This window comes from Leptodactylus fuscus, chromosome 4 (genome assembly GCF_031893055.1).
Source record: "Leptodactylus fuscus isolate aLepFus1 chromosome 4, aLepFus1.hap2, whole genome shotgun sequence".
Taxonomy (NCBI): Eukaryota; Metazoa; Chordata; class Amphibia; order Anura; family Leptodactylidae; genus Leptodactylus; species Leptodactylus fuscus.
Genome location: NC_134268.1, coordinates 180,135,934 through 180,151,002, shown reverse-complemented (window position 1 = coordinate 180,151,002; position 15,069 = coordinate 180,135,934). Strand labels below are relative to the sequence as shown.

At 43.3% G+C, this 15,069-nt stretch overlaps 1 protein-coding gene across 1 annotated transcript in view; it reads left to right on the top strand.

The window, feature by feature from the left end:
* Nucleotides 1-1,615: 1,615 nt before the first annotated feature.
* STK31 (serine/threonine kinase 31) overlaps nt 1,616-15,069 on the top strand; it is a 63,542-nt gene continuing 50,088 nt past the window's right edge. The window contains exons 1-5 of the mRNA XM_075269834.1: nt 1,616-1,643; nt 4,211-4,263; nt 6,185-6,283; nt 8,261-8,335; nt 11,524-11,673. Of these exons, the coding sequence (XP_075125935.1) occupies nt 1,616-1,643; nt 4,211-4,263; nt 6,185-6,283; nt 8,261-8,335; nt 11,524-11,673 (405 nt within the window). The remainder of the gene's footprint in view (nt 1,644-4,210; nt 4,264-6,184; nt 6,284-8,260; nt 8,336-11,523; nt 11,674-15,069) is intronic.

Genomic DNA, 15,069 nt, shown 5'->3' with positions numbered 1-15,069 from the left:
TGAATTGAATAGAAGCGGCTGGCACGTGGGGGGTTAAGCGGCGCCAGCAAAGTCTGCGTGCCGCCGCTTTCAATCACATATAAGGCGCACCGGTGCGCCTTATATATGAACCTAGACAGGACTATAAGGCGCTCATGGGTAATGCGCCTTATAGTCCGCAAAATACGGTAATATAAAAAAGTTATGGGTGTCAGTATATAGCGACTGCAAAAAAATTCTTTTTTTTTTCTTTTGCAAAGTTTTGGTAATTTTTAAAAGGGGTTAAAGCATAAAAAAAAAACTTATATAAATTTGGTATCCCAGGAATCATACCAGCCCATAGAATACAGTTGACATGTCAATTTCTTTGCACATTGAAGGCTGTAAAAACAAAGCCCATAAGAAATTTGAACAAAACAGTTTTTCTACAATATCACCCCATTCTGAAATTTTATGGCCCTATGGACTGAAAAAATAAATATTTTCAGAATTTGGAGTATATATTCTGAATATATAAAGGCATTGCTCCCTTTCCTGTTCTACCTACTTTCTATTGTTAGTTATTGATGGGCACACATGCAGGTACATGGATTCAGCATATTGGTCACATTTGACAGATGTGGAATGGAGGTGGGGAGAAGGTTCCTCTTCTGTGTATGGAAGGGTTAATTTGACTTGGAAAGGGCTTTTTCTCCTTAAAGGGATTCTGCCGTTAAAACCCTTTTTTTTTGTAGATAAGACGTCGGAATAGCCTTTAGAAAGGCTATTCGTCTCTTACCTTTAGATGTGATCTTCGCTGTGCCGTTCCTTAGAAATTCTGTTTTTTACTGGTATGCAAATTAGTTCTTTCAGCGATGGGGGCGTCCCCACTCCTGCTCGAAAACAGGCTCCAGCGCTGCCTCTATCTTCGGCTGGATCCTCCCCTTCTTTCTTCGGCGTCACCTCCGACGCCTGCGCAGTTGGCTCTGCCAGTGAGACACTAGTAGAGCCGACTGCGCATGCCCGCGCCCATAGTTCTGACGCTGCAAATTGCGCGCATGCGCAGTCGGCTCTACTAGTGTCTCACTGGCAGAGCCAACTGCGCAGGCGTCGGAGGTGATGCCACAGAAAGAAGGGGAGGATCCAGCAGAAGATAGAGGCGTCGCTGGAGCCTGTTTTCGAGCAGCAGTGGGGACGCCCCCATCACATTTCCAACGTTGGGGCCCGGCCCCATAGCTGCGAGAGAACTAATTTGCATACCAATAAAAACTGGTATTTCTAAGGAACGGCGCGGCGGAGATCACATCTAAAGGTAAAAGACAAATAGCATTTCTACAAAAAAAAAAGGGTTTTAATGGTAGAATCCCTTTAAGACACATATCTAGCAGTAGAACCTCCTGTCGTGTTACAAGTGCCAACCATTACAGTAGTGCACCAGGCCTGTTTTTAGTTCCATGTAATACACAATGCCTCAAAATTAAAAGGGGATTGGTCAGTGGGTGTTGTAGTGGTCTGCTCTAATATAACAAGGCTCATCATCATCACATGCTCTCTCTGGATTACAGCTTCACCTGTAATCTGTAAAGCTGGTTTGTGTTGAACATGCCTATAATAAACTTCTCTTGTTTCTTTTGTGTCTTTCATGTAGTGAATCACAATGGAAGTAGATGCGTCACCGAACAAAGGTAAATCTACTGAAGACTTTAACCAAGGCACTCAAAAAAAAAAAAAAAAAAAAAAAAAAAAAAAAAAAAAAAAAAAAAAAGGGTTTACCATATTATTTAGAAAATAGGAGAAAAGTCCCTGATTGTGGGATTGAGTGCTCTTACCTACACTGATGGAAACAGAGGTCCTGAAACCCCCAGTTTGGATGGAGGAGTGCCTGTGATGTGGCCAATTGTACTTTGCTTCTCTTCAGCAGTATCATAGAGATATATATGTGACCTGTGCTTCAGTGTGCACTTGTCCCCTCTTCTGAGCTCATTAGTCAAACATCAACCCATTGGGTACTTATACCAGGCATGTTAAACTCAGGGTACCCCGAGGGCCACATGAGCAACAAGAGGTTGTTGCGAGGGCTGCACACAGCAGCTAATGGCTAGGGCCTAGGGGACTGATCACTAATACCATGCATCGCAAAAATCCGGCATTTCTATTGCAGGCTACATAGAGTAGCCTACAATAGAAAGTATAGAATGACAGGCTGGAGCCTCACAAGGCTCCCAGCTGCCATAAAAATGCACGCAGGCCCCGAATCTTGCTCTGGGTGCCTGCGATTGCCGGTAAAATGGCACCTCAGTTGAAGCTGGCAGACACCATTATTGTGTTGGAGTGCTGGGGAAGGGGGGGGCTGGGGGAGGGGGGCTTCTGGATGTCTGGCCCTCCCTGTTTTTTCCCACCCACTTGCAATTCTTGCACTTGGGGGTTAATAGGAGCACTACAGACTGTAATGCTCCAATTAACCCCCAAGTGAAAGAATTACAAGGTGGGTGGGAAAAAAAAACAGTCCTCAAGCCCAAGGAGGGGCTGGACAGACATCAAAAAGCCCCCCTCCTCCAGCACCCCATCCCTTCGCCAGCACTCCAACCCCCCCATCATCATAAATCTAGTATTTATCCCCTATCCGTAGGATAGGGGTTAAATACTTGAAAAATCACAATTTCTTCTGCAGAAGCTTACCTTCTTCTGCAGAAGCTTACCTGCTTCTGCTCTTCAGCCTGCGCAGCGGTCTTGTGAGACCGCGTAGGACGCAGGCACACGTCGGGTGCGGGCTTGATTACATGGCCACGTCACCCGGCATGTGGGGAGGAGGGGGCGGAGTGGAGGGAGGAGGGGGCAGAGCAGAGCAGGCAGGGAGACCTGCTCTCTGCGAAGGGTGAGAGGCGGCCGCTGGAGCAGTGCTGCGTCCAGCAGGGCTGCCCCAATCCACCGCTCACTTTCCTTGTACATCTGCGGCCCGCACAAAAGTCTCAAACTTTGTCTCTAAAGTTTAGAGACAAAGTTTGAGACGTTTGTGCGGGCCACAGATATGCCTGTAAAGGGCCGCATGCAGCCCTTGGGCCACATGTTTGACACGCCTGCTTATACCATATCCAGTGGCCTTGGGAATAATTTTGCTTGTGATACCCCATTAAATAGATTAAAGGGGTATTCCCAACACGCTTGTTCATCAACCTGCAGGCTGTGTGCTCTCTTCACTTCCTGGATTTCTCGGCACATTGGTGGGCGGGGTTTCACTTGTTCCTCTATAGCAGGGATAGGGAACCTTCGGCTCTCCAGCTGCTATGAAACTACAATTCCCAACATGTTCCATTCACTTCCATGGGAGTTCCAAGAACAGCAGAGCCAGTATGCATGCTGGGAGTTGTAGTTTTGCAACAGCTGGAGAGCCATACGTTCCCTACCCCTGCTCTATAGGCTATGTTTGCAGTCAGTAATGAGGGATTGGTTGTAAATGCATTACCACAGTATGAAGCTGATGTAGCAGAGCTGGATTTGAGTCAGTTTGTAATACATACAGAGGTACCGGACTCCTTATTTCAGTCCCTATCAGCCAAATTCAATTAAACCGACTGATAAGTGTAAGAACAGGAGATAAGAGCTCAAAAATCCTGGAGCTCTCACCTCCCCCTCCCCTATCTGAGGAGCTCCATTACTTGTCAGACATACACAATTCAGAGCTGCTCCCAGCACTCAGCCCCCCCCCTCCTGAGAGCATGGAGCTAGGTCACTTGGGGACTGAGCAACTAAGCCCGGGGCCCGTGGTCATAGAAACGCATGTAAACAAAGAAGTGAATAAATTAAGATAGCGGCCAAATAAAGCAGTTTTGATAAAGCAATGTATTTAGGAAAAGTCTTATATCCACATAAACTAGCAGTATAGATAGGATCCTTAAGATGGGACAACCACTTTAACTACTAAAAGAGGACCTCTCATCTTTTCAAAGAAGTGTGGTATTACATACCGCTGGAATGCACTGAATTCAGCGCACTGTCAGCTTTCCCGTTTTTCCAGTTACAATATTGTGTCACAATGATGCTGCAATGAAACGCTATTTTTTAAAACAGAAAAAAAATATATCAATGTTGCATTGCTATTGTGGCAGTGACCTGCAGAATATATGCTGTATGTCCTTTTCACTGTTGCACGCCATTAAAACAAAATCGGAATGCAAATCTGTCATCTGCATTTTTTTTTCACCCAAATTGATCATGAAATGGTTAATATCTTTTTGTTTTTGTTCTCTCACAGTGGAGCAGGTTTATGTTTCACACATTGAAGATGCCGTAACATTTTGGGGGCAGGTAGGAGAGCTGCACACATTAGTATCACCTGTTTTGCAGCTAGTTTTTAATGTATGTTTAAAAAGATGATCATATATTCTGCAATGTTATATAATGTCTTATGTGCTTTACTGTATATGGAGTGCTGCCAAATGGGTATTGTATATAGGACATGTGGTTTTATGTTCATACTATTACTTGCAATGTAGCATAACAATTTAGTGGGAAGTTAGCTTGGGGAGGGGGGTGTACAACTCTCAACAGATCAAGGGCATCTGAAGCTGCTGGGAGTTGTAGTTCTCAGAGGGGTCAGTGAAATTAAAAGATTAGGGGGCAAAATAGGGCAAAAAGTTGTTTTTGTTTGTGTGGGTAAGTAGTACTTGGCTTCCACAATGCTAGTCCTCTGTAGAAACCCATCACCCAGCTCAGCATCAAGATGTCAGAGATGCTTACAGCATCAAGTTGCAATTGCACTGGTTCCAGTGGCTGCCCATCACCAGGATACAGGGGGAGGGTCTAGAACAGGGGTAGGCTACCTTTTTTGTTCAGCGTACCAATTTAAATAAAAAAAAAAATCAAAGATTAGGTTCTTGGAGTGCTGACCAATAATTGTAAGGCTGACGACCCCTACACTATAGTCATATAGCACAAACCATAATACAGAGGTGCTGCCATATTGAGCTCCCAGCCACATACGTTTACCGCTATTTGCCTTGATACACATGTACTTTTCCATTAGAAGCAATGTAAGTAGATGTGTAACCTGCAATTAGTGGTAAATGTATGTGACTGGGAGCAGAGGGAGATAACACCTGTAGGGGGCGACACACTATGTACCTGGATGCTGCATCCCAGGCCACTGGTACTTTCACTTTTCTGTTAGTGCAATGCAGATTAATTTCAGCCACGTTTAATTCCTGGTGATGCGGCAACAGCAAAACCACAGCCAGGAATTAATGGGTGTCAAGCTTACCCCAAAGTGACAGCACTGGCGTCCATAAACTAGATTTGGATTATAGTCTCATCTGGGTACACAGCGTGTCACCACCTGAAAAGAAACATCCTAAGGCTGAGGCCCCACGTTATAGAAACGCAGCTTTTTTGGTTGCAGATTTTGCTGTGCTTTTCTGATACAAAGCCAGGAGTGGATTGAGCAGAAGAGAGACCTATAAGAAGCTTTCTAGATATTTCCCATTCCTTTTATAAGCATTCTTGGCTTTGCCTATAAAAAACACAGCAAAATCTGCCACAAAAACGCTGTCTTTCCACAACAAGGGGCTTCAGCCTTAGGGAGCCTTCACACGGAGTAACGCCGGGCTCAATGTGTGCTTATTTTTACTGGCGTAGAAATGCGAGGGTAGCGTTTACGTCGCGTTTACGCGGCGTTTTTTTACTATGAGCGTATACGCGGCGTTTTCGCACATGGAGTTACTAAAACTAAATTATAATCCCAAATGCCTGACATTAGTAGGCATAGTAACCCCAGCAGGTGCCTGGTGTGTTTTACTTTCACTTCTCTGTACGGAGCTTCCTCTCCTCCTCCTCTTTGCAGGATGCAGACGGCAGGGTCAGTGTGAGCTCCGCCCCTCGGACTTTCCTCTCTCTCTAGCAAGAGAAGGGACAGTGTCCTATATCACTGCTGTAGCACTAAAGGACACTCCCTCTGCTCTTAATATATGCAGGTCCTGTGCTGCAAATGCATTGATTAAGGGACCGATAGGGATGCTGAGGGGCATGATCGGGCCCCCGACCAATCCATTTGCATTAACAAAAGGAGGATTACCGGTAATAGTTGGGGCTCGGGGCCCACCAGCGGATTCATTGGTTCCCTGAAGGGCCAGTCCGACCCTTTCGATAGTCCCTTAATTTAGTAACATTTGTGTATGACATATACCGATTTTAATGGATGTGATTTTCACAGTTTTTTTGTTTTCTGAAACAGTCACTGAGCAGAATTCATGACATATCAAAAATAAGTGAATCTTTAGCAAAGTGTTGCCCAACTATGAGTACAGTTTTTGGAACTCCTGATCTTGATAAGGTAAGATTGAATGTGAATTAATTTTTTTTTTCTCATTTTAAGTATGTTACCATAAATACTTAAGTTACTGTAGGCAATGGGTTAGATTTATAAAAAAAAATATATACATAACAAAACCCCATTTTCTTGCCCATAGCAATGAAGCAGATAACCAACCATAGCAATCATTCAAAAAATAAGTACGTCTAGCCAATGACTTAAACCCTCCTCACTGTTTAGTGTTTGATTGAGTATTCCCATCTCCAGGATCAGATTTAAAGGGTTATCCAAGTTAAAAAAAACAAAACAAAACATGGCTGCTTTTCACTAAGTGATATCACATGGCCATGCTGCAGTTCAGTCCCAGGAAGAAGGAAGCTGAAAAGAAAGCAAATTTGAAGTCCCATGCGTATGAAACTTTAATCACTTGTAGTTGTCAATCATTGCATAATTTTCTATTTATTTATTTATTCATTCATTCATGCATTCTAAATGTTTAAATATTGATTTTATTAAATAACTATTTACAAAATAAGGCTCGGGTCAGACCTGCGCTCGATCTCCGCCTGGGGATTCCATTCTCCGTTCCACTTTTAAAATGCAAAGAAAAAAGTCTGCCCTTTTCAGGCTGAATCCAGGGCGGAAACCCAGAGTACCCCATTATAGTCTATGGGGTCTGCGGGTTACTGAAGGTAACCACTTTTTTAAGTGGATTAGGTTCAACTTAGGTTTTGGGAGGTCACCAAGCAGAGGTCGAACAGGTCCAAAAGAGACGGGGAGTCATGCTGGAGTCCAGGGGAGGTGAGTGACACTATTTTTTGGATAATTATCTGTGCTGCTGGGGGTCCCTGCCTCCCAGAGACATGCTGTCCTGTGGTCGTTTCAGTATGGGACAGTATGTCACTAGGACGCAGGGACTCCTAGCATCATAAATAACTATAATGTTTAGAGTCCTTCTACCAGGCAAAATTTACCATCTAAGGTAAGACTAACCTCTTCTATTATCAGTACCTTCTACTCCCGTATCCAAAACTTCTCTTGAGTTTCAGCAGTTCTCTGGAATGCTCTACACAGGAGAATCAGATTAACATTCAACTTTCTCAGCTTCTTCAAGTTCTTTTTAAAAACCACATTGCTCAGGCAGTCCTACCATGTTTCCCAGTCTAAACACTTCTGCAGTTTTGCTCCATAAAACTAACGCTCATCTGTTCAGCACCCCCCCATTATCCTACGGAATGTGATGCCTTTATCAGTCTGTAACCCTGTATGTCCAGGCACTGACTATAGTAACCTTTTTCATAAAAAATGTCTGTCCATTTAAAATTTCTACCTCTTGTGTCACCTCTGTCTACCTCATAGATTGTAAGCAGGGCTTTCTCTCCTATTGAGCGAATTGATTTTTTTTACACTGTAATGTCTCATTTTGTCTGTACATGAACCCTTTGGTTTGTAAAGCTCTACTTTTGTTTTGGAATAAAGAAACCCGACTTGTGTGTCTATGCCACCCCACCTAGCAACCCCAGACCCTGACATTATGTTTATTTAGAAATTGAGGGGGATGTGTGTTTAGATTACTGTAGTGATTCCATTTATCCTGGACAACCCCTTTAAAGTTGCGTAAAGTTGTTTTTGCAGGCATCACTGTGACTTCTGCTAATGAGGCTTCTTGTAGTGAAGTAGTGTAAAGGACACGTCCAGCTGATCAAAAATGTTACTTTAAATGCCGCATGTGTTTGAGGACAGAGGTCCGCACAGAGGCCTCAGATTGGCTGCAGTAATTACCTGCTCTCAAACTGTGCAGAAAAAGATCACCGCACCGCCAGAGTAATTACTAAGTGGTACAAAAACGGATTTTTTTTTTTTTTTTAATAGTCCAACACATTGCTGTATTAAAGTATTATTTTTAGGTGAATTGTACAGCTCCTTTAATCCCATTTTCTTGTACCAGTATTCGTTTTTTTGGAAATATATGTAGTATGTCTTACATGTATTTTCCAGGTTTATGGTGGTATGTTTTCAGCCGATAAATGCTGGTACCGATGCAAACTCCTACATGTGGTCAATGATGAGCAAGTAAGTATTTTGCTTTTGCTGATGAGTCTTAAGAATGAGCTCTTAAAATTGCTAGCTACATTGCTGTAGTTTATATTTTGACAAACCTATAAAAGAAATATTAGCCCTCAAATGTAGTCTGGGGAGCAACCACTTTTAAAGGGGCTCTATCAGCAAAATTATGCTGTATGAGCCCCACATATGCATGAATAGCCTTTAAAAAGGCTATTCAGGCACCGCTAAAGTTATTCCCCCCCCCCCCGTTTTACAGTAAAACCATAAAAACATATGTGTAAATTATACTTCTCGTGTACGGTGGGCAGTCTGTACTGTCCGACGTGATCTTCTGGCATGCCTTCCTCTTCTTTCTTCTTTTGGTGACACCCTCCGGTCCTAGCTCTTTCCCGGCTTCATTGTCCTCTTCTTCCGGCGGGATTGGTTCAAATCCCACGCGTATGCAGTATCGCTAGCTTCAAGGACGTGAGTGTACTGCCATTGAGAAAAATGGCACCGGAGCGTGCGCAGTAGTGCTCCGGAGGGAGCGATACTGCACACGCGCCGGATTTGAACCAATCCCGCCGGAAGTAGAGCACAATGAAGCCAGGGAAGAGCCAGGACCAGAGGGCGTCGCGGAAAGAAGAGGACGGCGTGGCAGAAGATGACGTTGGACAGTACACGACCGTCCAGCTTGCACGATAAGTATAATTTACATATATGTTTTTATGGTTTTATTATAAAGCCGGGGGGGGGGGGGTGTGTGTGTTAAAATAACATTAACGGTGCCTGAATAGCCTTTTTAAAGGCTATTCACGCATATGTGGGGCTCATACAGCATAATTTTGCTGATATAGCCCCTCTAATCTGCTTGCACTTTTCCCATATTGTGCAGACTTCTATGTCCTATTTGGAGAGAACTCCATAAGAGAAATCTTCTGACTTGCTCTCAAGGCTTTTTCTCTGTCTTCTGTTCGGGACATCTCGCAGCCATATAGCACTACTGGAAAAACCGCGGCGGGAATGCTGGTTTCTGAAATCATGGCTTGTCTTGCGCTGCAGTTTTTACTGCAAAGTTTGCATGGGATTTGCAAGAATCCCATCCACTTTGCAGTTACTTTTCATTCGCCACAATTTTTCCCATGGCATTTCCACCACAGGCAAATCGCGATGTTTCTGGCCCATGGGGCTCCGGCCTAAGGCTTCATTTAGATGCCAGTGTTCTGGTCACTATTTTGCATTTGGAGTGGAACACAAGTAGTAGAAAATGGATATATTGGAAAAAATTTCATGTTTTGGTTCCACTCCTAGTGTTGGCTTACAAATACTGATGCAAAACAGTTATCAGGATACTGTCTGAATAAGCCCTTAAAGAGGATCTTTCACCACTTCCACCAATTCAAGTATTTAACATCGCCTACCGTTGGTGACTGTCAGCAGTGTCCGTAGCTATTGTCCGATACAAGATTTTAGCGTCTGCTTGTGTCCGTTTACACCCAATCTGTCAGAAGTCCGTTTTTTTTTTTTCCAGAGGACAAGAAATCCTACATGCAGGATTTTTGTGTCCGTTTCAAAAAAACAGATTCTTGAAGGACAGCAAGTGCCCTTGACCTTTTTTTTTTTTTTTTTTTAAACATTGAAGTCTATGGGTAACGGAGTTAAAATGGACAGTAAGGGCGGGTTCACATCTTCACCCGACTCCGGTTTAGCTAATCCGGCCGATTAGCCATTAGTTACTGTCCATTATTGTGTGCCCATTTTTTTTCTGCGCACGCTCAGAGAGCAAAAACAAAAAAATAACGGACACTATCTGACAGTAACTGATGCTAACTGACACTAAGTGATGCTAGTGTCAATTAAAAAAAAATGCGCCCAGTCTTTGCTTTGCGGGTTTCCGTCTTCTGCCCGAGAAACTGGACAGGAGAGGGAAACCTGGCTTTCATTTTTCAAACCCATTCAAGTGAATGGGTTTGCAAAGTGACCGCCTGTGTGCGTTTTTTTTTCTCTCCGCGGCAAAACCAGGTTCTTTTTTAAACGGACACAAGTCCTGCATGTTCGACTTTGTGTTTGGCTTAAAAAAACAGTTTCGCCGCAGAGAGACACAAAACGCACACGGGCGGTTACTTTGGAAACACATTCATTCGAATGGGTTTGAAAACTGACTGCTGGGTTTCCGTCTCCTGTCCAGTTTCTCTGGGCAGAAGATGGAAACCAGCAGGACTGGCTAAAATGGACACGGCCACAGATGTGAACCCGCCCTATCATCAGTTAGTGTCCATTAATGTTTCTATGATAGGTGTCCGTTTTTTTTTTTTTTTTTTTTTTTTTTTTTAAACAGACACCTTCATAACAGAATTCAATGGTAGTGTGAACCCTGACTTAATGGGTGCTGATCCACTGATTCCTGTGCAGTTGGATTTTTTTTTTCTAGCCCCCATCATTCCCCCACCATGTGCAACAAGCATTAGTTTTGGTATTTGTTACGCTAATGGACAGGGGAATGTGATGCAGAGGCAGCCAGTGTCAGAGCTCAGAATCGCACCCCTTGTCTGCTCCTGCCTGAAACCACCCATCTGACAAAGTCTAAATAGCATATTAGGCAGCAAAAATAGCAGCATTGATTGCTCTGGTTGCTTAGGATCAGTGGGGGGCTAGAGAAAAATTCCAAGTGTGCCAAAATCAATGTAGCAGCTATTAAATGATCTAAAGAGTTGGACTTGTTTGTGGTGATGAAAGGTTCTCTTTAGAGCCAGTATGTTGAAGGTTCAAAATTTCTCCCAAAATAATTATTGCACCATGTACAGGCCTTTAACCCTTTCTCTCTAAGCTTTTATTTTTATTTTTTTACTTCCTTTCAAAATCCATAACTTTTCTAATTTTCCAGTAGCAGACCCGTACAAGGTTTTAGTTTTCGTGGAGCAAATTGTGCTTCCTAGTGGTGCCATTTAATATTCCGTATTGTGTACTGGGAAGCTGGAAAAGATTCAGAAATGGGATGGAGTTTGAAAAAAATATTGCATTTGCACTGTGTTTTTTTTTTTTTTTTTACTGTTCATCCAAATTGACATTAGCTATGTTCTACGGTATGGACAAAACCGAATTTATATAGTTTTTGTTGTGTAAAGCTAAACTTTTGGACAAAAGTATAATCCTATAACTTAGAATTTTGATAAATGAAAACGAAATTAAATGCTTAAATTGATTAATTTTCTTAGTGTACAGTCACTTATATTGACTATGGAAATACAGAGGTTTTAGATAGAGCCAGCATTGTTGAACTTCCAGAGGAATTACAGTCGCCACCTATTGCAAAGAAGTATCGACTATGGGGGCTTCAGCTTCAGCCTTCTTCAGATATTGAACAGGTAAGTTAATATTACCATGTGATACAAAATCTGGACTCTGTGAAGTGACGCACTACTTTGAACTGTTGATTTGTAGGTTTCCCAGGTTTGTAAATGTTGTTGATTTGATATTTATGACCTATCCTAAGGATAGGTCATCTGTCTCCTAGGGGACATTGGCATTACCAGCAACTGACATTAAAAGTGGTAGATTGAAAGATGCAGACGGACCTCCCTCTGTGTGCAACTGTTCTCATTGACTCAAAAAACAAGGCGGAGGATTTCTTGGAAAGATGGAATAGAGCTATAGTCATGTTTGTTGGCTAGGGCGCTGCTACTGTATACAACCATGCCTCAGGCCCATACCGCTTTAAAAGGGGTATTCCCACCTTGCATACTCACCAGTCTTTACTGCTGTAAAATCTTCTTTCTTCCTGGTTTCTTGCACCATTTGGTGGGCGGGGTTTCACATGCAACCTGCCGTTTAGCTCTGCCCACCCATATTGGACTATGAAGTACAGGCAGCAGCAACTCCATTCTGTGTTACATACAGAGACTGCCTGTCTCTGCCATAATGAACACAATTGAATTAGCTAGCCTGATAACTGGGAGAACAGAAGAAATGAAGGCAGCTCCTCTCCCCTATCTGATAGCAGGAAGCTAGGTCACGTGGTGTAGACACAGGAATAGCTAGATACACAGGCTCGCTCCCGTGCACTTAACCCCTCCTCCCTCCCCCTGAGAGCAGGCAGATGCATCACTTGACTTTTGAGCAGATAAGTCAGGGCTGTGTAAACAATGAATTGAATAAAGTAAGATAGTGGACAAACAAAGCAGTTTTGCTGAAGCAGTGTATTTAGGAAAAGTCTTACATCCACATTAACAAGCAGTATAGATAGGATCTTTGTGATGGGACAACCTCTTTAAGGAGCCGCTCACATCATATTTTGATGATCAGTTTTGCAGATGAAAATGGATTGAAATGGATGATTTGATCTGAGTAGCTCATACTGAATACACTAGCATCTGCCCGCGACTTCGTCTGTGGGTTGGTGTTGGTGCTGAGCTGCTTATATTTAGCCAATTGCTGTTGTGGATAATCCGCCTTCTCCCGCGTCTCGGCTCTGCTACATCACAGCATATACGCAGCATACTCAGTTGTATGTACATCTCTACATATGGAGAGCGTACTGAGCTGTGCTACAGCACCACCTAAGCTCTGCTACATCTGGCCATTTGGATTATAGGGGTGTTTTTATGTCAGTGTGTGAGCAGCTTGTGTGGTGGAAACGGCTGAACGGATGTTGCAGAAATTTGCCGCTGCAGATACATAGGATACCCAGCTGTATGTACATGTTTGCATATGGAGAGCCTATAGAGGTGTGCTTCAGCGCTGCCTAAACTCTGCTACATCGGGCAATTGTGATTACAGCGGTTTGGTTATTTGACTGTCTGAGCAGCTTCTGTGTTACAAAGGGCTGAATGGATGTTGCTGAAATGTGCCAGAGTTCGATCAGCATGCTCCCGCGTCTCGGCTCTGCTACATCGCTGCATATGCATAGGATACCCAGCTGTATGTACATGTTTGCACATGGAGAGCCTACTGAGCTGTACTACAGCACCGTGTAAGCTCTGCTACATCGAGCAATTGTGATTATAGGGGTTTTGTTATGTGACCATGACCTGTTCTTTTTGTGTTGTGTGAACCTAAATTCCTTCACTGCAGTCATGTAGTGCGTCATTTACTGGGATAAAAAGTAGCCTATGTTTTAATCAGGGTTCCTATCTACGTATGTGGCAAGTTTCATGCAAATCCATTCAGCCATTTTTGCGTGATTGAGGAACAAACAAGTAGGATTAATAGGATAGGATAGTAGGATTCGTTTAGGGTTATGATGGAAACTGATGACCATCTCTCTTTAGAGTCAATGTTAAAAACATAATTTTATGTACACCTTTTTTTTTTGGGGGGGGGGGGGGGGAGATACAAGAGTGAAGTATATCTTTCTCTTCTTTTCTGATTATGGCCTGTGTGGGGAATGTAGCTCAGTAGAAGCAGTGATGCAGACCCAACCAGTCAGATAAGGACACAAATCTTGCAGCAAAGTGGTTTATTTGAGAAAAACAGCTAAATAAAAAAAAAACCTTTACGTCAGGCACAAAAATGAGCAAAATAAAATATAGCCTTATCTTCAGGCAATATAATTTCAAACCAAAATCCTGCTTGTCTGAGCGCTAACTAAACTGAAAAATACTAACTGTAATTTTTCCTTACTACCAACCACATGAATCAACCAAAAAACCACCATACTGTATCACAAGGCTCTCAGTATCAGGACAGATCCAGCCACTTCCTCTCCTCCCAGGATCTGCCCTGAGGTTCAGGCTTTTATAGCCCATAAATGAACCTATGACCCACACCTGGGGCTGAAGCCTACTCCAGACCTTCCCTAGACCACACATAAGGGTGTATTCACACGGAGGAAAATGGTGTGGAATTTCAGCGCTGAAAAAAAAAGCCTCCCATTGACTTCAATGGGTTCCTTTTTCTGCTAGCTGAACCCATTGAAGTCAATGGGAGGCTTTTTTTTTTCAGCGCTGAAATTCCACACCAAATTCCTCACCATTTTCCTCCGTGTGAATGGACCCTTAGGCTAAGTTCAGACGGGGTTTTTTGGACTGGAACCTGTGGCGGAGGCCGCCTCAGGTTCCGGTCCAAAAGCCGGGTAGCCGCTACTGAAAGCCGGTGTACTGCATCGGTATCCAGCCGTGCACTCCGCTCCGGATTAGGATTAATGGATGGGCCTAGTCCGGAGTAGGGAGTGTCTTCAGGCCGAATCTCGAGGCGACTTGGACTGAAGAATGAGCATCTCGTTTCTTTTTTCGGGGAACTGGAAGAAACGGCTCCTGTAAAAAAAACTCCTATGTGGGTCCCATTCCTTTCAATGGGAGCCATCTATTTGGTTAGGATTTTGAGGCGGATATGGCCTCAAAATCCTGACCAAAAATCTCTGTGTGAACTTTCCCTTAGTCAGGAATCTGGGGCTGAACTTTAACTTTCACCTTCTCAAACCTGATATTATAGTACTATACTTCTGCCCTGCTTGCTTATAGCCTTAGTCTTGTCAAGGCACGCCAGATGAAGGGAGCATTCCTGAAACATTGCACATTTTTCTGTAATACGGTATATAGTCTTTGAGCGTTACTCTTGTATGTTTTCTTCTAATTGGATGTGCCCACTGACGTAAAATCCAAATTTCTGACAAAGTTCTGGAGTGCTGTTCCATCCTTCTATGTCCTACTCTTTTTACCTACAGAAACGGATCCATTTTTGTTTAACATTGACTCTATGTAAAAGGATAGTCATTAGTTTCCATCTGCTTTAGGCCAGGTTCACATTTGTGTCCCGGCCTCCGC